The sequence below is a fragment of the Bemisia tabaci genome, chromosome 7 (assembly GCF_918797505.1).
Source record: "Bemisia tabaci chromosome 7, PGI_BMITA_v3".
Lineage (NCBI taxonomy): Eukaryota > Metazoa > Arthropoda > Insecta > Hemiptera > Aleyrodidae > Bemisia > Bemisia tabaci.
The window spans coordinates 3,796,293-3,820,636 of record NC_092799.1 but is presented as its reverse complement, the minus strand read 5'-3'; the positions used below and the strand labels follow the sequence as shown (position 1 = coordinate 3,820,636).

At 39.6% G+C, this 24,344-nt stretch overlaps 1 protein-coding gene across 1 annotated transcript in view; it reads left to right on the top strand.

Annotated features, from left to right (window-relative positions):
• The first annotated feature begins 4,375 nt into the window (after positions 1–4,375).
• The window catches only part of LOC109036755 (uncharacterized), a 62,677-nt gene continuing 42,708 nt past the window's right edge, over positions 4,376–24,344 (top strand). The window contains exon 1 of the mRNA XM_019051118.2: positions 4,376–5,037. Within this exon, the coding sequence (XP_018906663.2) occupies positions 5,035–5,037 (3 nt within the window). The 5' untranslated portion in view covers positions 4,376–5,034. The remainder of the gene's footprint in view (positions 5,038–24,344) is intronic.

Here is a 24,344-nt window from a genome sequence, read left to right as displayed (position 1 = left end):
ATTTTCGTAGAGCTGATTTCTCGATATACTTACTATCATATTCTCAAATATTTTACTTGTTAGGAATTTTGCTTACTTTATTTGAAATTCTAAACAAGGCAGTAGATATTCAATCCTCTTGAATCAGTAGGCGTTGAAAGTGCCAAATGTTGTATCTCGTTTGCGGTGTTTCAAAATCTTTGCTCCCATTTAATCTGAGGATGACTCAACATGTAATTGCTTGAATTTTTGAAGGAATATCATGCACACAGAGAGAAAAAATCATGGAAGTTTTTAAGAGTTGATTTTGAATATAGTTTTCCATGTAAAGAATAAAGCTTGACATGAAGTCTGCATCGTTGCAAAACGAGATGCACGATTATGGAGTTTTGCCGTTGATAAGCCCTTATTTGGACTATGTTATGCATTAAGTCTTTTAGAGCAATATTTAAAAATCCCTCCTTATGAAGCCTTGTGTTACAGACCAACAACATTGCCTGAAATTTGCACGAGGAAATTATTAATGCAGAGAAGAAAAATCAGAGATTTTAAAAACAAATTTCCCAATTTAAAAAATACTTAAGGGGAGCCAGACACCCTATCTTCCCAATGTTAACGTTTGTACCTTTTTCTCAGGATCTACTGAACAAAAATTACTTCTCTTTTTTTGTTTTGAACTTTGAACCCTCCTGAACATTTTAACACGGGCTTTTTTTAAAATTTAAAAATTTGAAATTTTGGTGAAATTTTGAAAGTTTGGTGAAATTTTGAAATTTTTTTGTTAGAAATCCAAGAATTTGGACATTCGAAATCAAATTAAAAAAAATCCAGCTCGAAATTTTGGAAAAGCTCGTGTTAAAATGTGCAGGAGAGTGCAAAGGATTTGAACAAAACAAAGTTTTTGAAAATCGGTTCAGTAGATCCTGAGAAAAAGGTACATGAGTGCCGAAAAATGTAGTTTTCGGGAAATGAGGAAATAAAAAAAACAGCAAAATCAGTTTTAGTGTAATTAGTTGTGTATTTAGTAAACCTTCCTTCACTAAACCGCGCGTAACTTCAAAAATACTCATCAGATCAAGTAAAACTTGGTCTGAAATTAAACGTGAGGAGTAGGAGATTAAGATTAGCCAGAAAATAAAAATAAAAAAAAAAAAAACATTTTTTTTCAATTTTTAAGTGTCTGGCTCCCCTTAAGGATGCCAAGAAGTCTGCAGCATTGCAAAACCTAGGTATTCGCTCCTGGAGTTTCACCTTCATGTAGTGTTAATTCTGTACATAACACTGTTCAATGAAAGTTGCCAATGGCTTTTTTTTTTTTTTTTTTCCAAATAGCCTGTGAGGCTAATCCCATATTCCATTCACATACTGTCCTCGTTCTCCCCTATCTTAAGCCCTCCCTGTCCACTTCCCTCAGCAATCTTCCATCACCCCAGTTACTATTTTAATTGGTATACCCTCAATTTAAACAATAAGTTCCTTTTAAATGCCTCCATTCCCAATTCCTCCATCTTGTGGCCCTTGAATTTGTCATTTTCCCTTAGGTACCCCTTTATAGAAAATCATTTTATACCCATTACCCTTTTTATAGTAGGCCCAGGCCTTACTGCCATACCTAGTCCCTTTTGCATTATCCCCCCTCATAAGCTTTTTTCATCATCATCCACTCGTTTAATATGGACTGGTTAAGCAGAAAGGAACCAACCCACATTTTGGAAAAAATTGAGTTATGAGTGGTTTTGAACTCAACCACTGCTCTACTATCTATCGCCAAAAATTCAAAGTTTTTGTTGGAGCAAATTTTGCAGAAATTGAACTTTAAGTTTATCTTTTACATTGAGTCTTATGCAGGAGCCAAACTTTAAACCTCTTTTTCTCGGTCCGATCCCGATGTGGCTTGGTTCCTTTCTGTTTAACTCCGTCCATATATCCTATCTTAATTTTACAAATAAAATCAAAGGCCCTGTATTCAATGAACAAGTACATATACAGTACATACATTACAGTACACATAAGAAGGCTGTATTGATGTGTCAGCAGTATAACTCGACGATATAGCAACCTTAATTTTGATGAAACATGGAGAACATAAAAATGATTGTATTGATTCTAGGGGTAGGGTAGCAGGATGTCTCATTATTTATTGTCTCCTTTGAATTAGAAACATCTGGACAAGAGAATCACTTGTTTTTATTAATCGATTTTATTATTATCAAAAAAATACATTAGATGAACTGAGGAGGGAAGGAACTAAGGCCTTAACATGATTCAGTTATCGTAGAGGGCGGGAGGGGTTCACGACAAAAGCAGAGCGCCTTTTTAAAATTTGCCGCCGTTCAATATAAGTGATCACGTGAGGATTGTAAAACGATGTTGTGCGAAGAAGCATGGCAAGCAAAAGTGGGGAAGGGGAAACGAAGTGAAGTCCGTCGAAGTCATCACTTTATGTTTTCAGGTTGAACCTGCGACTACTTGGTTCGACTTGATGTGCTGATATTGCGAATTTTTCATAGAATCTAATGTTCTCGGACTACTTGAATTTCCCTTTACCACAGTCATATAATTTCGCGTTTTAAAATCATAGTTGGCTCACGATAATTTTTGAATAATCTTCTCCGTAGTCGACTACCAGAGACTACTATTTTCAAAAACATTCTTCTCGCCAGAAATTGTTGTGCTATTTTCACATTTAGCGCCCTCTATTTTTGGATTGAGCGTTTTTGCAGGCAAAGACCCCCTACGAATGAGCAGGCGATCACAGAGCGGGAGTAGCTGGTGGAGCGTGCATGAAGCTCGCTCGGACTCCATGATTATACTCTGTTGCTCTCTCCTCTCCTCTACTCTTTGCACATCACATAATGGCGCCAAGCACAAATTTCACTCTCGGAGAAAAATTAAACTGCTCAGCTCAGGGAATTGACCTTTTTGATCGGGATTAAATTTCTAAAAGAGTTCAAACCAAGTACTAACCAGGGCAATTCTCAAAATTCTTTGGCAAGACATTTTTCTGATATAATTTAAGGATTACCTAAGGAGGGAAAATCTTTAGCATATCTGGAGAAATCACAAGCTTGCGTGGGGGCCCCGCAGCGTTCTGAGGCATTGAAATCAAATTCTAAACGTACCTACTTACATTTTGAATTTTGATGGAAAATAAGGGGGGGGGGGGAGGGGCTTCATTTATATCTGAGCCATGGGGATGCCAGATGATGAGGGATGAGTTTGAGGATTTTTTGCGCTCAGAGATGTTTTCAGGAGCATTGGGGGAACTAGTTAGGAGGAGGGGGGAGAAATATTACCCTCTCCTGACTTCAAGAAATATGAGGGCTTTTGCTAAGTTAGCTGTGTTGCTAGACTTTCATTGTGGAATTTGTAATTCTACCAAAAATATTTCCATGTGAAGATGAACCATCAAGCTAAAAATTTAACTCACAATCAGCATTCGCACAAATTTATAAATTTTTTTTGTGGCACAATGGTACAACATCTGGTAAACATCCTGTTAAAGGTAACGAGGCACTTAGCATATTTCTTGAAAAATTTGCTAAAAAAATATCTTTGCACATTTCTGCTTTTGATAACTTATACCTACAAAAGTACATAACGATCCAAAAAGTGGTGAATTTTACCAGTCAGGCATCAAGGGGTGAAATATGGGAGCATAAATATAGCATTAGGTACCTAAGATGACATTTGAATCAGTGAGTTCGAAAATACACCAACTCGGAAAAAAAAATTTTCAGGAAACACCTAAAACTTCGCAGCGGGCGAAGAAGTTAGTTTAAGAAAAACTTTTTTGGTGCCAAAGGACGCAAGAAGTAGGTACTCTAGAGACTTTAACGCACCAAGTTTCAGATACTGATTTTCATAGTCTGCCCTGAAAAATTTATATTTTTTGACCTGAATAACGCTTGAATATTTACATAACTTGTTGGCACAAGGTATACTGAACCGAAAAAATAAAACCGCATCGGATAGTCGCCCGTTTCCCTTGATCGGCCAAAAATTGGTATTCCCAATGAAATTCTTCGATTCTTCCCTTTTCCCGTCGCCGTTTCGAGCACTTCCGATTGCAATTTCGAAATATCCTTTTGCGTGCAGATGCTTCTACTTATCCATAAGTGTTACTAAACCGTAAAAAAGTGAAAATCGAAAAAAACCCGTGTTGGAGTGTTTCCGAACTCACTGATTCATTTTACATTATTGGAAACATGATTATGTGGATGGATAAGGTGGGGAGACGGCAGACGATGACGATAGGATGGGTTAGAGTAGGTATTGGTTAGAGAGTGCTCGAATTGCTCTGAGTTCCCGTCGCGCCACGCAGCCATCTTGCCTGCTCATTCCGAGGGGGTCTTTGCCTGCAAAAAGTAAACATCCTATTTTTGTTCCCGAGCTGTGCAATAGTTCTATAAGTTCTATTGTCCCCGTCGGCCATTGCACGAAAGAGACGTACTGTCGAGTACTTTTCAGTCGCCATTTAGGATTTACACTGCAATTATTTCATCTCCAATTATCCAAGACGATCCACGATCCATTATTCTTAGTAGACGTTATTTACCAATCCTACAACTCACTGAATCATTGATTGATTCAGCCAGATCTTAAGATTGGAAGTGGACTGTGGAACGAAGTTTCGTTGTACCATGTCGGAGGCGAGACTATCTCTCGAATTTGAGAATCGGATGTGAAAGCCTGCTTTAGATACTTATTTACGTGATCAGCTTTCACGTAATTGAACTAGAATCATAAGTAATCTCCAAGTTATCGCTATTGCTCGTTGCTCACGCCAATTCGAAATGTGTGAATAGGCCATCTACGGCCTGCGATACCCCACGAACTCGAGTTTCGTCGGATTTCCCATCAGTGTAAATTTATTCGGTCGTGATGTTATCGGTCTGTTGCAGGATTCGGTTGTGAAAAAGTTGTCGATCACGCGTTTTCTCGGTCATGTTCAGTGATAGTGCCCTTTGGATTACCCTTTTCATATCTTGGATTACGCCATTTTGACAGGAACGTATTTGCTATGATTAGCTAGGATAAACCCCGTTCAGAACCATGGTGAGTGTGCCATAAGTGTAATCAGGCGCTTGAAGTGCACCTGAAATCATTTTCTAATCTTTTACATGTTGTACCTCCATTCTCACACTACGAAACGTCTTCTAAAGCTCAGCCACGGAGGCTTCGCTTCGGGAGCCATCTTTGTGGAAGTTCAAGGACTTTCACATCTTGTCCATTCATGCTCTGTATTCTTGCTCTCCTTTCTGTTTCGAGTTCGAGCTCCCCGTACAGATTTCCGCAGCATGATGAAGTATTTCCACAGTGTTTATCATATGGACGTAGTTTTAAGAAAGGCCTTTGGAATCAAAGGTGGTTTTCAACCAGAGTTACCCTGCTGGTTATGGTACTAAACTTGCTGCGGCTGAGTGCTGAACTACGTTGGTCCCTCCGCTGGCACCTTATATAGCTAGGACAAGTCATAATAGCTCTGAAGTCTGTCCGAGCACCTCAGGGGTCAATAATATTCCCAATCATGCGAGCTAAGCTTGCGGAAAAATTGAGGCGTTGGGTGCAGGGAAGGTATTTCTCGGTCGCGCTGCTCAGAATGTCTAGTGCCGATTAATCCATCAGGGAGGAAACTCTTGAGTAGAGTCTCTGCAATTTTACATCTTTGGCATTTTAAATAATTTTGAATATTCAGTAAAAGTTGCAAGTTCTTAAGTAAGTTCATACATTTGCCTTAATCGTAATGTATGAATCGTTAGCGGAGATTTTGAGACACTGTAACCAAGAAATGTGCTTTCTGCACCCAGTGCTTCAATTGTGGCAAGCCTGCGGATTTTTTTGGCGATGTCTAGCATCCAAATGGTTGAATAAACGTAGCTTATTTCCTTCTCAGTACCAACTGGGGAAAGGAAAGAAGAGACAATAGTCACATCAGTCTGGATGCATCAATCATCAGTTGGCCCATTGGTTAGGACGTAAATATCTGTTGAATGGTGCAATTTTTGAATGTGACATTTGTCTCTTCTTTTCTTTCCCCAGTTCTAAAACCTTTCTTCCCATGTCAACTGAATCATCTGATGATTTGATAAAGAAAAGAGGATCATCACTTTTTGTGGAAGCACTTTTTTAGCTTGCATCAAATTGTGGAAAGCAGGGAACTTATCGTACCCTGAGCACCTCAGATTTGCAGGTGGTCTGGTTCATATTGATTGTTGGACGCGCAACACCCGTGTTACATTTTCACATTCAAGTGCTGAGAAAATTTGGCCCCTGGCTGCACTGTCTCAAAATATTTCATCTCTATTGAGGCACTTATTTTCCAGTAATACAAGCTTTATGATATCCCTCTCAACAGTTTCACAAAATATAAGTAACAGTTAGTGTGGCTCATGCTAGGCTACGCAAGTTTTATCTGTAAGACAAACGCTATTGGGTGTATTTATTAGGACCTCCATATATTTTCATCTCATGCTCACCGAAAGGAATCTATGACAAACCACTAGCTCTTACTTTTGGCGTTAACTTAATTCTCTCCCTGCCATCCTTCTAGGCATGTGCAGTGCTTGCTTACAGACCATGCCAAATGTTCCTTGGGGTGAATTTTGGTCTCAGACTCCTTCACTGTTTGACTGAAAACCCTTAATGGTAGACATTGCATCAGATTAGCTGGCAGATGCTTACTTTTGATTGTCATAGGCAGCAGACCGATTCATGTTTCTGCGCACAGCAGCAGCGTCTTGTGGTCGATTCTATCCTTGATTGCTATTGGATAACAGTAATGTAGTTGTATGTGAATGGGAAGTAAACTGCCAACATAGGTACCTGATGTAAGTTCTATCACCTTATGCACAGTGAAGGAAACTATTATTTCAAAAACCATTGCACGGTCATGATGACAGAATGGCAAGGAGAAAGGAAATCTTCAAATCTTTCCGCCGTTGACCAAAACAAATTCTTCTTTTGACCAACATGTATCGCAAGGTTTTAAGCCTGAGTTCTCGTCGTAAGAAGTTGGCCATGCATGACAACCTCCGACGGTGAAAAACGATTTTTAACTTCTCAAATCAACATGGATCGTAGGGTTAAGATTTTTTTGGAGTGTTCTTGTGGAAAATAAGATAAGCTGTTCCAGCTGAAAGCAACTTTTTTTTTTTGCGAATTTTCCTAAATGTACCTACTTAATCACAGACAATCTTCAGGCGATTTTTTTTCTCTCCCTTTTTTATACGTTTTTATTCCGAATGCGACGTTGCCCACTTTCACTCATGTTTTATTTTCAATCCATTTTTGTAAAAGCTATATATATCCATGGTTTCTCTTAGAAAATTCTGCGGATTTTCTCAAATCATTTCCAACATTAGCACAGCAAATTTCGAGGCGTATTTTTCTTTTTTTAATCTAGTTTTAAACATGGTTTGAGTTTCTGAAAAGTTGCCATTAAGACACATAACTGTAAATGTAAATACGAAGAAAATCAAAAATAATGACACGTGATGCTAGTTCTGCGCCGCATTATTCGCCGCTAGCCAGGGTAGCACGGTCGTTTCACCGTCGCAGGTTAACGCGCCTTCAATTCCGACTACCGGCAAAATGGGCATCACCCTTGGTCGAATAGTTATCCCGTAACGCCCTCAGTGAGTTAAGTCATACATAGTTGACTGCACGCAAATCAAAGCGTATTTAGCCGCGATTGCAGCTTTGCACAGCTCCATTCACATTTGATTTAAATTAATTTTTTAAAAAAAAAAAAAAAAAAAAATTGAAAAAAAGCTACACGTATTTTCATTAGTTTCTGCGAATTTTCCCAAATCATTTGCTTCGTACTCGCAGCTAACGAGGCGATATTCCTTTTTTTTTTTTTTTTTTTTTTTTTTTTTTTTTTTATCCCATAAACATTCAGTATAGTTCGAGTTTTTGGAAAATAGAAATTGAGATACATATTTCTCCTCATCCTCTGATGAAAACGCGAAAAGGGTCGAAAATAATGACGCGTCGTTTTAGTTTTACGCGGCGCCGCACAGTGGATCGAGTCAATAAGAGAGGTCGGACAAAATGTGTAAACTTACGCTTCCATTGGTTTCGTTGTGAAATTTTCCTCTCGTAGCACCCCTTAAACTTTAAAATGTAACGAAATGAACACTAAAATGTGCAGTTTTAGTCAATAATTTAATGTCCGACTTCTCCAATTGACTCGTTCCACTGTACGCTGCCAGCCAGAGAAGCATGGTTTACCATCATGCATCACGCATCGTGCGTTGTCGCAGTTTGCCGCGCCTTCAATTCTGATTAGCGGCAGTAGGGGAATCACCCGTGGTCGAATAGTTATCTCGTCACGCCTTCCGCAAATAAAGTCACGTATCGATGCCTATACGGAAATAAAAGCGTTTTTCCCCGATTTATACGTTGCGCACCTAGGTACACTCGTGTTTAATTTTTCATAATTTTTGTTTTAAAGATAGTTTTTCTTCAAATAAAAGCGTAGTTGTTTGTTTTTAATAACCACGCAAAACTCGAGTATTTGCCGCGATATTTAGGTGAAAATCACGTCATTTTTTATGTTTTCACCGAGCCGTTGGAAAAATCGCGCAATTACCCATGATATTGAGGTGATAAACGCGTTCCTCTCTCGCTTTCTTACAACAATGGTCCAGTTGCGCTGGTCACAAAATCGTATTTTGACGCATGATTCGTGTAGATTAGCTAAAAGTAATATGATTTGGCCAAACAGTAACTTTCTTCGTTTAATATTAACCGATATATCGCTCTTTGAAAATTCGGTTTATGACGTCATCCACCGCGGTAGTGACACCAAAGACATAAAGACGGAGCACTAAAAGCAAAAAATGAAGCTTCTAGAGCTTCTTTTCAATCACCTCTACTATTGGCTAGAGGATTGGCGGCGAAATCGGGACAAGTTTGAATTCAAATGTAGGGCGGGAACTAATAAATAAAATTGCGGAAACAAAGTATTTTAGGTTGATTTTTGCCCAAATTCAGGTACACACTCATATTTTTTTAACTTTAGGTTAGTTTCAGTCCGTCGTCGACCGATTAATTTCATTTGAGAGTAACGTTGATCTAGAACTGTAACGGCCTGTTTGAACCTGCAGAACCACCATGAGCAGAAGAAAAACTAACTTTATCTGAGATTACTGCCTGTTACCGAGCAAAAGTAGGTGTATTATGTTAGGACGCAGACCGAACTTTCTTAGTATATTCGTTTTAGGAATTTAAAATACGTTTCGAAGAAGAAATGTGCAAAAATCAAGAGGACAAGTTCAAATCAAATTTCCGTTTGCCGCCATGGATTCCCGCGCTCAGTTACACACTCACACAAGCGCGCAGCGCCGAACCTAGCTTCACTTTTTCCCCGTGCTTTTAGATACGAGCGCTCCGTCTTTATGTCTTTGAGTGACACCCTCCGTTTCTTCCACCTTTCTTTCATCCGAGTTCCACGTTGAGTAACCAGTGCAAATCTGCGTCACACTGACTGAAGGTGGAAGGAACCAAGGGTGTCACTACCGCGGTGGATGATGTCAAAAACTCGACTTTTCAAAGGCCGAGAACTCGGTTTATTGAACGTAGTAAATTGATATATGGACAGATCTCATTATTTTTAACTGAACTATAAAAATCAAGCATCTAAAAACGATTCTGTGACCAGCGCAACTGACCCATTGCTGGGAAAATTGCTCATTTATTGTTCACGGAAATCTTCATAAAAATGTTTTATGAATCAATACCGGTCGAAGCTGAAACCAAGTGCGCAGCTATTCCAACTCTGAAGTCTTGGCCGTGTGGTGGTATCACGCGAGAACGAAGGAAAATCTCAGTTTTTCTCTCTTCTCTAATTACTGACGATTACAAATGCGCGTACTATCCTCGCATCGTTAAATGCGGATATCTAGTGCGCTTGCATTCGAACTCGGGAAGAGGTATGTGATGTGGTATCGACCGAAAATGAAGGAAAATAGGTTTTCGCGTGTGTCAAATTACGGACGTTTACTAATGTAGAATACGTACTCTGCTCGCAGCGTTAAACATGGAAATAAGGCGCACAATTATTTGACCTCCAGGGTATAGTTGCCAAGACATTGAGGTAAAATACGGGTAATTATGTTCTGAAAAAACTTCTGGAAAAACAGCTGGTTTTCCGCGATTTTGAGTTTTTCGGCACGATGGTCCGGGTGGTGCTCTGCGGTTTTGGTGGCCCTGAAAAGAGCCGTTTTCAAAGGTGTGCTCTGCTTGTTAAAAGCTTCGCCGAGTGAGAGATGATGGGTGCGCAGCCATTGGCGTCGATGTAGACGACCAGGGGCAGAATGCCTTCCCGCTACTCATACCATACCCTGCCGTGCTAAGGAAAAACGCCGTATGAGCCTTCAGGCGTTGCCAAATCTCTCTTGGAAAATCACTTACTTTCAGGAATATTTTTGAATATTTGTCCACGAATTTCTTAGATAATTTTGTTTGTAATTTGGACCGCGTTAAACAGAAAGGAAGCAAGCCACATCAGCTATTGCTAAATTTAATCGGCTGATTTAATTTTTTACACGAAAACATTTGTGCGAATTTTCGTGCTTTCAGTGAATTTTTTCCATAGCACTTACGAAGCAATTCAGAGGGATCCGCACAAACGTTTTCTCGTACAAAATTAAATTGCCCAGTCAAAATTGGTTCCTTTCTGTTCAACGCGATCCACCTGATCTAAAACTCCTGAAAATTTCAAGGAAAAATATTCATAATTTTCCTCAAAAATCAACATTTTATCGATGGAAATTTGGCAATTATCGAATGTTCATACGACGCTCTTCCTTAGCACGGCAGTACCAGAGGCGACTTTCTGCGAGTGAATTGGGTCCAACCAGAACGGCAGGGTTGCAAACCAAAGGAGAATATACACTCTGATGCTGTTAAGAACTGAACTTCATTTCTTGATGAATTTTGGCCAACGTTTGCATTCATCCACTTTTCAACCCACCTGACACCTCGGGAGGTGGGCTGAGAGTTTTGGATGTGGTCGTCATTGCTGCCAGCATGAAAACCAAATGTCAATGCACCGTCGCCCGGAGGGAATTTCGTTTTGTTGCTACGGAGGTTGGCAGTAAGTTGAAAACTTCGATTTCGCGAAAATTTGCCTCAGGTGACAGGTGAGACGCCGCCCGATCTGCGACCGATGCTCGACGGCGCCGCTGTGATTGGCGGAGCGAGGGCCGAGGTCGCAGGTGGCTTGCAAGGTTGCATCGGTGAAATGAAACATATGAAATTTTGAACATTTCAGTGTAATATTTCATGAAATTTCACAAAGTTGTGAAAAATATGAAACATTTTTCAGGGGTTGGGTATGCTACTTGCACTAAACAACACCGACAGGCAAAAACCAGTCGCCTTGCATTAAATTTTGCATTTAATTTCGAGAGGAATTTTTCATATTTTTCTAAAATTTGATGAAATACTTTATATGAAATTTCAAGATTTTATTTTTCAAGTGGAACCCCGGGTGGCTGAGGATGACGCGATGTCCTTAAGATGTCCAACGCGCAGTTTTTACTCGCTCGTGAAACCGCTCAAAAAATTGCGTATTTGTCGTGAAACTAAGATGACAATATCATACAATTTCTCATGTTTAAACAAAACCGCTTGATAAATTGCGTTTTTTTATTCTCACGGAAATTGCCACGAAAATGTTGCACTGATCAACCGTGGTCAAAGTGAACACCATACGCGCAACTATTCGAACTCCTGAGTAGTCATGTGGTGGTATCATAAAAATCGCGTACCTATCCTCCGCGATATTGATGTGAAAATTTCGTGATTTTAAATTTTCTGGACTAAGCAGTAGAAAATTCGCGTAATAGTCTCGGCATTGAGATGAATAACGCTCAATTTTAATGGTTTTACGAATCCGCCAGAAACATCAGGTATTCGCTGCGATATCGCGGTGCTTATCGCGTAATTTATAATTTTTTTCACGAAATCCCTGGGAAAATCGCGCGTTCCCCGCGACAGAGAGACGAAAAGCGCACCTGTGTCAAGGATTTAACGAAATCGCTGGATATATCGCGTACTTCTCGCGATATTGAGATGAAATTGGCGTAATTTCTCATTTTTCAACAGGCAAAAATGAAGCGAGCAACTATTCGAACTCCGGTGTAGGTATGTGGTATCAGGCAAAATTGAAGGAGAATCATAAGTTTTTCCCATCTCAAATTACAGACGTTTCTCGTGTGATCATAGTCGCATCAATGTGAAAATCGCGTATCTTCCGCGACATTGATGTGAACATTTTGTGATATTTTCTAAATTCAGCTGACAGCTCAAGTGTATGCCGCGATATTGAGATGAATAAGTGTGTACGCATTTTAGTGTGAAATAATCCGCAGTGTTTAAATCTCTTCACAAAACTGTCACCTCAACATCGCGGAAGATACGTGATTTTTACATCGATGCGACTATGATCATACGAGGAACGTTTGTAATTTGAGATGGGAAAAAACGTATGATTCTCCTTCAATTTCGCCTGATACCACATACCTACACCGGAGTTCGAATAGTTGCTCGCTCTATTTTTGCCTGCTGAAAAGTGAGATAATACGCGAAATTCATCTCAATATCGCGAGAAGTAGGCGATATATCCAGCGATCTCCTTAAATCCTTAACCCTAATGCGCTTTCCGTCTCTGTGTCGCGGAAAACGCGCGATTTTCCCAGGAATTTTGTAAAAAAAATTATAAATTACGAGATGAGCACCGCAATATCGCGGCGAATTCGTTCAGTTATCAGCGGATTCGTAAACACCTCAAAACTGAGCGTTTTTCATCTCAATATCGAGACTATTACGCAAATTCTCTGCTTAGTCCAGAAAATAAAATATTATACAATTTTTACATCATTATTGCGGAAGTTACGTGATTTTTACATCGATGCGAGCATGATTACCATGATCCTCCGTAATTTGAGATGGGAGAAAATCTATGTTTTTCCTTCAATTTTGCGTGATACCATTTGCCTACTCGGGTGTTCGAATAGTTGCTCGCCTCATTTCTGCCTGTGAAAAGTTAGAAATTACGCGAATTTCGTCTCAATATCGCTAGAAGTAGGCGATATATCCAGCGATTCCGTTCAATTCTCAACACAGATGCGCTTTCATATCTGTATCGCGGGAAACGCTCGATTTTCCCAGGAATTTTACGCGAAGATACGCGATTTTTACATAGAGTGATTTTTACAGTATGATCACCATAAATTGAGTGCACGGCGATATCTCTACTATCCAACCTTTCTATTTTGCGTATTTATGAATTGCCCGATACCGAGAGTTGAATTCGAATCTGGGAAATAATTGGAACAGTTAAAGTTTAATTTTGTGAAATTTTGAGAAGGTCGTACCAAAACCATCCGCCACAACCGCGAAGGGTTCAGTCGTTCAGTGTAGCGTTATTTCCATAGGAATATTCCACGCGAGGGTAATTCTGCCGTGCTATGGAAGAACGCCGTATGAGCCTTCTAACGTTGTCAAACTTTCTTTGATAAAATACACAATTTTTGGGAAATCTGTAAAAAAAATTTCCGGAATTCTTCAGAAAATGTTATTCACGATCAGATCTAAATTAAGTACCTGGAAACTTCAAGATAAAATATTTATACCTCTACTCAAACATGAGTTTTTTATGGGAGAAAATTCGGCAAATCTCGAACGGACAAACGGCGTTTTTCCGGCAGAATTTTATCGGTTTTTTTCCTTGAGAAAGTACGCGACTAACTGTGAAGTTTCAAATTTTTAATTGTTACCAGTACCTGCGTTTTGACAGATTTTCAATCGAGAAAGTCGTGCAGACTTGTCATTTTTAGTGCAGCAGGAAAACCTGAAAGCGACTGCTCTAATCCCTTTCTTTTTTTGTAAATTCTGCCCCCTCCCTTCCCCAGCGTTCGCGTGTGGGAAATAATGTTCGAGTGTTCTCATTGGTATTATTATGGGGATACGAATGCTGACGTCAATGCGAGGATTGAGTGATTCACAAGTGTGCATCGAACGTGTACTCCCACATTTTACGATTTCGGTGCTTCAAAATCTCTCTTCAAATCGTATTCGTCTAAGGAGATCAAACTAACATTTTTCCTTGAAATTTTTACTGATTATTTTTGATTCAGGGCTGAAATTTCATAGAAATTTTCAAGAAATTATACGAGCACTGACGTTAGCATGACGTTTCTGTAATCCACTTGTTATGTATCAACGGCGGAAAAAACGCACCAAAAATGTGGCCCGAACTGTATGTAACAAGGTGGTAAAATAGTGTTCTTTTGTATTGATAGTCATTAGAGCTCAACAAATTTTTGACTCAAGGTAATTAAAAAATTTTGGCCTTGCTTTACTTGCAAAATAGTGGGGACCCAGTACTATTTCACCATTCTCTCAGCGGTGGAACTCCCACATCAAGTATCATGTTTTCGGTATTTTAAAATCTCTCCTCCAATCGAATTTGTTAAAAACGGAGAAAAGGCCAACACCATAGCTTGAAATTTTCATATATGTAGAATGTGCCTTGTCGAGGGCAGAAAACTCGGAAATTTTCAAGAAATGCCGTGGATGAGTTTCTCATTAAATCTATTTATCTGATCCTAGAAAAATTCAAATTGGTTGTAGCCCGCCTTTGATAACTTTCAATAATCAGCCCTAGATACGTGGTTTGGGGATTTGATTTGAACGGAGGTATAGGTTTTTTCAGCACCGATCAGCGTTTTTGTCCCAATCCACCCATTCAGACGCACCTCTATCGAGTTTGATAGAAGTCCAATCTTAACCTGGATGAAGAATTAAATACAACTGAACATCCAAACTTAAGATGCTACAAAAATTAAAACTGTAGATACTGAGAATAATTGTGAGGCAGCTCAGTTTAATTTTTTCTAGATAAATCATATTGAAGAAAAATCATTACCATGTGAAATAACTAAATTTCATCGCACAATGACAGTCTTATTTGCCAGATAGTACCACTTGAAAAATTAATTGTACCACGTGAAGCAGAAAGGAATCAAATCACATCAGTAATTGCTAAATTTAATTGGGCACTCTGATTTTTCATGAAAACAGTCGGGCAGATTCTTGTGCAAATCTCAGTGAATTTTTTTACAGTACTAAGAAAATACCTTAAAATTTTTCAAGAGATCCGCACACACGTTCTCTCGTAAAAAATTAAATAGCCCAGTTTGGAAATAGCTGATGTGGCTTGGTGCCTTTCTGCTAAACGCGGTCCAATTTGCACTTACCTTAGCCTCTTTTAAAACGGTGTAGAATGTCCGAATTATCTCGTCCGCAACCTGGCAACCTGGTGTTTCGCGTCAAAAATCGTGGTGTGAACGATTTAATGATTTTAAAAGCCGTTCATGATGTTAATACAGTTGGCGGCGCTTTCAAGCAGTGAAAAGTAAGTAAAGCGTAGAAGAGGCAATAAGAATGGTGTCAAGGATACATTGTCGTCAACGGTGAAATACTTATAAAAAATACTTATAGGAAATATACTCATTCGAAATCTCAACTTTTAGAGAGCTTCGTTACTTGAACCGTTATTTCTGAAAAGTAGTGTGACGAAAGCCCAGAATAGGGTGCACCCGATATTAATGGGCAAATATTTTTAGCGCATGTTTTTAATTTCTCCTCAAAGAGCCCCGTGGAAAAAAATAAGAAGCTTTTCGGTCCTTTGATACTCTCGGTACGAAATGAACTTTTTTCAATCTGAAAATTGGGCACTTTTTGACATTAACGAAATTAAGTAGTGGCTATTTTTTCAAAGTTCAAGCAAAGAAAGTAGGATAGGGCAATGAGGGAGAGAGATCGGATAAAAAGAAAATTCGCGTGACCTAGGGCGAGATGGCGATCCTCTCACCTTACTTACATATACCCAGGACATTTCTCGACTGTACTTCAGTCCGGCTCAGCGCTTCTGATTGGACGGCAGTGGCGTGGCGTGCTTTGCGATGTATCGATTTTTATGCCGTTTAAACCCATGGAAAAAGATCGATAGACAGGGTGTTCGCAGCGGACACCTTAATAATCGATTCTTTACCATAGGTTTAAATGGCATAACAATCGATACATCGCAATTCACGCCACGCCACTCTTGGACGGTGGTGCAGTTTGGACTCATCGATGGATGTTGCACATCTATGTGGAAGGACCGACAAAATTCGACCCTTGGAGCACCTCTTTTCTGCAGTGAAACGGAATTTTCACTCTTTATGAGATCTGAACTTGTCGAATCAAACGATTCAATCAGTGTTTGATTGAGATCGATCGATTTTTGGAGGGACCAGGTGCTCCGACAAAAATCGATTATTTAACATAGGTTTAAATGAAGGAAATCCATTGTTGCCAAATTGTTGGATCCGCCTCTTCAGGCGGATGTGTTGTTGCAAGTTAGGTCAAGCGAGCACGACCAGATTTATGAATATCCTCTTTTAGTGATTCTGTCATCACGGATATTGAATCTTCGATCAACACCAATTTTCCCTGACGATGCGTGTTTGTTTGAATCCGATTCGATACGTACGCTGAGATCGATTTTATCGAATTCGTTTCAAATAGATTTTGAACCTCATTTAATGCTTTCCTCGGGAATGAATCGAATGCCCACCAAATGTTTATTATATCCGCTCAAACGTAAAGCCTATAGCGACTACAGTCTAACAACATACATTTTGAAGCCATGATCAGACATTCTCAAGCTACGATCAGACGTTCTTTTCCCTGTAATGTGGGCGTGGAATCATGACAGCTAAGCAAGTTGCTGTATCTAACGTGTTTCCAAAATTAACGATTGGACACCGGAATACGCTCGAAGGCGAGATTAATATTTAATTGCCCTGTTACGGCGATACCTGATTGATTAAAATAACTTGATAGCTCGTTCATTAAACTGATAAGCTCGGCTCTGCCGGAAATCGGTCCGTTCTTTCAACTGCTATCAGACAGCAATTTTCTCAATTTCTCGTCGCTTTTCGTCCTCATGTCTGAATCACTGTTAATAAATGAAGGAGCCTATGTTTTCCTTTCAATCGTCAAAATCTCAGAATAATTTGCAAAATGTCTTAACGGTAGGTTAATTTGATCGAGTTCATCAGGAAGGAACTAGGTAACCTACCTTTTCGGAAAAATTAAGTTAAGAATGTTTTGAGTTCCACTAGTTGTGTATTCCCCTGGCAAAAACTCTTAGTCGAGACAAAAATTAGTCTGTGTGCAGAGGGGTTAAAGTTTATTTTCTACATTGAGCTCTATGGAGAAATAAAACTGCAAACCTCTTTTTCTCATTGTCAACTACTTATTTATGTGGGTTGGTTCCTTTCTGTTTAACTCATATGTCTATTGGGAAACTCGTAGTGCATAAGTTGTTTTTAAAGTGAGCCAGAAATTGTATAATTCTTAATGCCATAATGCAGTCCAATTATAGAATTTATGAACTTCTCGGAAAGGAAACTTTTTCCAAAGCACCTTTCATAACTTCATAAGGGTGTGCCTTCTTATCTGCGAAACCTGCTTGACCACTCAGAATCGATGCTGGTTTAATGAATCGGTAGAAAATGCTAGTAGAATAGGATCGATTTCACAGGTCTCGAAAAGGCCCGGGGTATTTTTTTCCAAGAAATAAGAAAACGTATGCTTCGATTCTTTTCCAGTCATTCGCTTCACTATTCATGATCTAATGATTTACTTAGGCCTTTTTCGGTAGGTATTGTGAAAAAACCAATCAAGGTGAGTCCTTGAAACTGGGTGTCATCAATTTTTGCCTTATCAAGATCACCATCATTTTTCATGGAGACGGACAAAAAATGGCCTCCAAAGTGTGTATGTATGCTGCCTCGTTAAGGAAAAACGCCGTTTGAACATTCGAGAGTTGCCAAATTTCTCATATCACCACCCCCTATCATACCCATATCCCATATCATTTCCCTGGTTCCATTCATCCATCAGAGGAAAACACGTATCCCGAAAGCCACCGCCGAAGTGCTAAACCACGTATCTCCATTGTAGTGTCTCAAAATATAATAGGAGCGGAAATTTTACTTAGAATAATCTGCTAATAGAGAAGAAAACCCAAGGAAGTTTCCAAGAAATTACGTTGACCAGTTTTACGCAGATAAATGAGGCATAACAAGATGTCTGTAACGTTGTAAACGGTGATGCGTGGTTTCCAACTTCAGCCATCTACAGGGTGAAAGAAAAGTCCCCGACCCCCCCTCTAACTTTTAAACGAATTGAGCTAAGGAAATGAAACTTTAGGAATGTTCCTATCTCAAAGGGGACCATCTTTTGAGGGGGTCAAAATTTTGGTCCCCCCCTCAGGGGGGGACAGGGGCCCCCCAACTTTTTTTTTTCAAATAGCAACCCCTATCTTGTGATACCTCATTCGAAAGAGCATAAAAAATTAAGAATTTTGGCGCAAACCGCAGATCAATATCTCAATTTTTGACCGAGTTATGATAGGTCAAAGGTCAAATTTGACCTATTTTCAAAAAATCATAACTCCGGTTCAAATTATCGTAAAGAAAAAAATAAAACGGAAAAATTTACCAAATTGTGTTCGCTTTTACGTAAAAATTGCAGAAATCACTTCGATTTAATTTTAAGGGGGGGCTCGGACCCCCAAATACGTCAATTCAAAGGTCATTCAATTTTCCTGCGAAATAAGCCAATTTCCTCTGGATTTGCCTCCACATTATCTCAGTAAGGTCAAAATCAGTTCAACATTACGTTGGCAAGTCCCCAAATTTCGGGAAAAGTTAAAAAAACGAAATTTAAGGTGATTAAATTTGACCGTTTAAATTTCGTTTTTTTAACTTATCCCGAAATTTGGGGACTTGCCAACGTAATGTTGAACTGATTTTGACCTTACTGAGATAATGTGGAGGCAAATCCAGAGGAAATTGGCTTATTTCGCAGGAAAATTGAATGACCTTTGAATTGACGTATTTGGGGGTCCGAGCCCCCCCTTAAAATTAAATCGAAGTGATTTCTGCAATTTTTACGTAAAAGCGAACACAATTTGGTAAATTTTTCCGTTTTATTTTTTTCTTTACGATAATTTGAACCGGAGTTATGATTTTTTGAAAATAGGTCAAATTTGACCTTTGACCTATCATAACTCGGTCAAAAATTGAGATATTGATCTGCAGTTTGCGCCAAAATTCTTAATTTTTTATGCTCTTTCGAATGAGGTATCACAAGATAGGGGTTACTATTTGAAAAAAAAAAAGTTGGGGGGCCCCTGTCCCCCCCCCTGAGGGGGGGACCAAAATTTTGACCCCCTCAAAAGATGGTACCCTTTGAGATAGGAACATTCCCAAAGTTTCATTTCCTTAGCTCAATTCGTTCAAAAGTTAGAGGGGGGGTCGGGGACTTTTCGCTCACCCTGTATATGAAGTTTGCCGGCGCTCTTGATTCATTTCAAAATCTCAAAAAATCATTGATTAATTACGTAGATTCTGACTTGAAATTTTGAACCAATATTTCCTAGAGGGGTGGGAAGCGGTTAGTATCAAAACTTGAAAATTCATATCTTCGACCCCAAAATGGGGGCTTTACCGCACTGAACAATGTTTGGGTTTCCACCTAGGGCCCTGTCCACATGAGCGTGTTTAGAGGAACTTATTCGACGAACTGCTCAGTTTCCCGAAACTTGTTCCTTAAAACGAGGCATGCTGTCCACCTGAGTTCGCCCGAACTGGAACCGGAACTTCAATATAAAACTAAACAATTATTGCAAAATAATAGATTACTACGGCCGCGAGAGTAACAAAAACAAACGTCAAGACATAAAGGACGTAAAAAACAAAAGCAAACAAATTCACAAAAAAAGAGACACAGAAGCTCAGAGTACGGGGGAAGTTTCGGGGTTTGGAGGAATAAGTTTTAGCTGAGCTAAAACTTGTTCCGGGAACAAATTCCCCGAACTAAGTTCCGCGAACCGCGTCGTGTGGACAAGGCCTGAAGGGCCCTCTTGCCCGATTTCATCACTTACAATGATCAGTATTTCTTTACAACAAGTCGATCCGCGAGCATCAATTTCGAAACATGCAATCGGCTGAAATGCTAGTTTTTCCTGTTGCACCATTAATTTGCCGCAGCTTGTTTTCACATCAGTAAGAGGAAAAGCCCGCGTTACAGCTGCGCTAAGTCGAGTGGTGTCACGGACATGTCAAAGTTTAACTGCAGCGACCCGAATTTTATACTCTACTATTGCTTAGGACCTAAAAAAATCTAGGGATAGTGAGACTCAACAGGAAATGATATCTAGGTAACTGGAAAAATTATCAGAGAATCATAATTATCCGGAAAAGCACTAGGGAATTATGAATACTTATTGGGGGAAAAGTCAGACAGGGAGTCAAAAATATGCGGGAAAATCACCAGGGAAATATGAATATTTGGGCAAATAACCAGGAAATGATGATTATTCATTCCAGGAAAATCATTAAAGAATGATGAATAGTCGGGAAAAGCATTAGAATAAATCTATATATTCGGGGAAATCAGGGAATTAGTGCTGAAAACCGGAAAATATTTCTTTCTCCGCTCCGATATTTAGTTATGCTTAAAATTGATGGCCCATTTTTACTCTGCCTCTAAGAATCAGAGATTGGGCGGAAAAAGTTTAGTTCTTTTCCCAAACTTCGGAAAAAAATATTTCCTCCTTCCCCTGGAAAATGAGGGGAACTCCCAAGTCTCCACCAGGGAATTTTCCATGGGAATCAGAAAAATTGAGGGAAATATGAAGGGATAAAAAATTAAGAATGGACTAGGACATTAGGGATTCTTGAAATTTGGTATCACTGTTTTTCATCTTTATAGGTATGTAAACAATCGATTCTTGCTGAGGCGGCTTGCTTTACCCAAAATCGATATTTTCTATAGTTTTAAACGGTAGAAAAACGGTATTGCCAACGTGCAAAGTCGTCTTTCCCACAAGACAAGGTGCGGAATCAAGCACTTTGATACATGTTTCCTCATCAAAGTCGTAAAGCATGATTTGCGCTACGAAAATGACTGCAATGGACTCTTCACGAATATATTTATTTAACATTTTTTCCGCGTACATTCAAACCTCGCTCGTGAAAAAACAAAAGTGTACGTGAGTCAAATCGAGCACCAAACGTTACCGTAACAATCTGTGCGGTATGGAAATATGGCAACCTCAATATCGTCGCTTCGACTCAGATATTGCACGTTGCTTACAACACTGGGTGGGGACCCTGGTAAAAATTGGCGATAAGAGCTGCGTTTCAAAATACAATAGGAATTCTTATAGCCGGCTAAAGAAGGCCACAGAAAATCATATAGCTGGCTGTAGAATGCGGAGAAAATCATACGGCCGGGCTATACGAAGCGATAAAAAATTATGCAGCCGGGATATAGTTCCTATCGCCGGGCTTTACACTTTATCGCCTGGCTGTTGCTTTTTCGCCATCAATTATAAAAGGCCATAAGAAATTGTGTAGAAATTCGTGTGCTTTGGAAATCATTAAGTTTGATACGGAACCATCTTAATATTTACAAAACACACATTATATTTTCCTTTAATACATATTTTTATTATTCATAAATTAAAATGAGAATAATCCATACAGGATGTGCAAACATTTCAAAATCATGAGTTGAATAACGCTGACCGCGCCAGATTAAATATTAGAGCCTAACTCAAAGCGGAGCGGCGACGCACTCGCGCCTACAAACCTAACAGGGATACTTCACGTGTTGCGCAACGCGTGAAGTATCCCTGTTAGGTTTGTAGGCGCCAATGCGTGTTTCGCACTGGCTGCCCGCCTGCCACGGCGCTTGAAGCAACTTTTTCACACCAGAGGTATTGCACAGTATCATACGAAACTGAAGGCGCTCTAATATATTAGTAATGGCAGGCATCCATCAAAAGTACGGAGCTTTCCTCGCAAAATAAATCAAGATACTACGGCCCAAAAAGAGAGCAGAATTCCAAAAACTCACTAAGTCCTAGCGTCCGTAATTAGTAACGTTTAGCATACACTTTATCGCCTGGCTGTTGCTTAATCGCCATCGGCTATAAAAGGCTATAAGAAATTGTGTAGCCGGCTATAGAAGCTATTGGAAATCTTACAGCCGGCTGTAGGTCTATGGTATTTTGGAACACTGATTCTACTGCCAATTTTTACTAGGGGAATCAAGGAACACTGATTGATCGAGGAGCCTGCCAAGACCGTTGTAATGCGCGATTTCTTTTTTCGTGTGAGCGGGGAATTCAAAATTCCTGCTAACAGTGTGTACCACAAAATATCAACATCTTAGTTTAGGGTTAAATTCAGTAATTTTCTTGGCGCGAATCGTGCGTTCTGCGTGAAATTTTGATGAGGAAACATTGATATGAGTGCTTAAATTTGCACCTTGTCTAGTTGTTCTACCAACGGATTGAAGAGATATAGTCAATCGTGTATGTGTCAGTCATTTCGTCACATGTGGCAAAACATGCGGATTTGTTTTAATTTGCCTTTAGGAATGACACGATGAGTGGAATAGAATACCTATATGCAGAGAGTACAGACATGTAAACACATGGAGGTCCTAAGGCCCATGAGGGCAGCCAACCTCCTAACACGAAAAAAACTAGTGAAATGCCTCTGCCAATCTACAGATTCCAATACAAAACCAAGATGGCCAAGAATGTACGTAAAATGAGAAAATGTATGCCAAAACAGAATCAAATACGTGTCTGACAAACGACGGGTCGTCACAATTATTGTGAAAGTAAATCATTCTAGATAATTTGATATCATAGGTCGACTGCCCTTGTAGGCCCTAGTACAACCTAGACCCTCCAATGGCCTCTTGGCAACAGGTGGAAACTTTTACCGTCGGGGATTCAATACTTCCTCATGAGCAAGCATAAGGGAGCAGCAATCATCATACCTACGAGGTGGATGCTGATAGGGTTGCCACAGTCAGGAAAAACCGGGAAATTTCAGGGAAAATTTGTTAAATCACCTTAATTTGATTTAGGTAGAATAGGTTCGAGATTTTGAACAAGAAATTTCGCCTGAAAACTATTTTCAATTATGCCCTCTCAACCATCCGTCACGTCTTCAGTTGTCAGGGAATTTCACCAAAATGTGTGAGGGAAATCAGGGATATGTCAGGGAATTTCCGTTTTGTAAATTCTGTGGCAACCCTGTGATGAGCTACGGGTGACGTATCGAGCCAAACGAGTTCGTCAAATTTCCGTATGTTATCGAAACAAAGTACCCAACACGTTGTTCAACATCCATTTAGTAGAAAGGTCGGCAGTTGAATGTTGGAATGTTGGAAAGTAAAAGCTTCCACCATTGCCAAGATAGGAATGGAGAATCTCCTGTCTTTGCCGTAGAAGCTCAATGAACTAACCTCAATACTACCGACATGCCCGCACTCTCCCTATAGGTATAAGTACTCTAGAATCAGGGTTGCCACAGTCAGAGAATACTCGGAAATGTCAGGGAATCTTAAAAAGTTAGGGAAAACCTGGAAATGTCAGAGAAAATGACGAAAATGTCAGGGAAAAATTGTCGAATTACCTTTATTTGTTCTCTCGAGTGAGTTTGACCTTTCGAACAAGAAATTTTTACTGAAAACTCTTTCTGATAATCATTTCAAAAATCTAACATTTGTTCAATTGTCAGGGAATTCCACCAAAATGTGTCACGGAAATCAGGGAAATGTCAGGGAATTTAATTTTCCAACCTCGGTGGCAACCCTGTAGAATGGATCTCGGATCTCTGCACAAGGCTTTTGGATTGATTCAAAAGAATCAATAATACCCTCGACGTCACGGTTTTTGCAAGTTTATCTCTTCAGCAGTAGGTTTTGTGTCAGTCAGGAACATTGATTTTTCAGGTCTCGTGTCTGACAAGTGGAGGATGCCTCTTGGCTGTCTCTCGAACGTCAAGTCCTTTGCCATGCTCCTCGCGATGCACCTGCCGTGTTTTGAGGCTCGAGAGGTTCGTTGTATCTAGCACGCCCAGCTGTCACCAACCTCTCTGCAACTGGCACCTACTGAACGTTAACTGAAATATCATGTTCCTATCACATTAACCTGAAATATCTTTTCCCGGGCGAAAGAACTTAACTCCATTCGAAGGTTGATCAATTGGACTACATTTTGCAATTTGTAACTATAAATTCTGGCTCTTCTGGAAAAACACTTGAAGGCATAGGGAAATTAATGGCACATACGTTGTTTTTAAACCGGGCTAGAATTTATAGTTCCAAATTGCAAAATGTAGTCCAATTGGACTGCGTTAAACAGAAAGGAACCAAGCCACATCAGCTATTGCCAAATTTAGCTGGGCAATTTAATTTTATACATG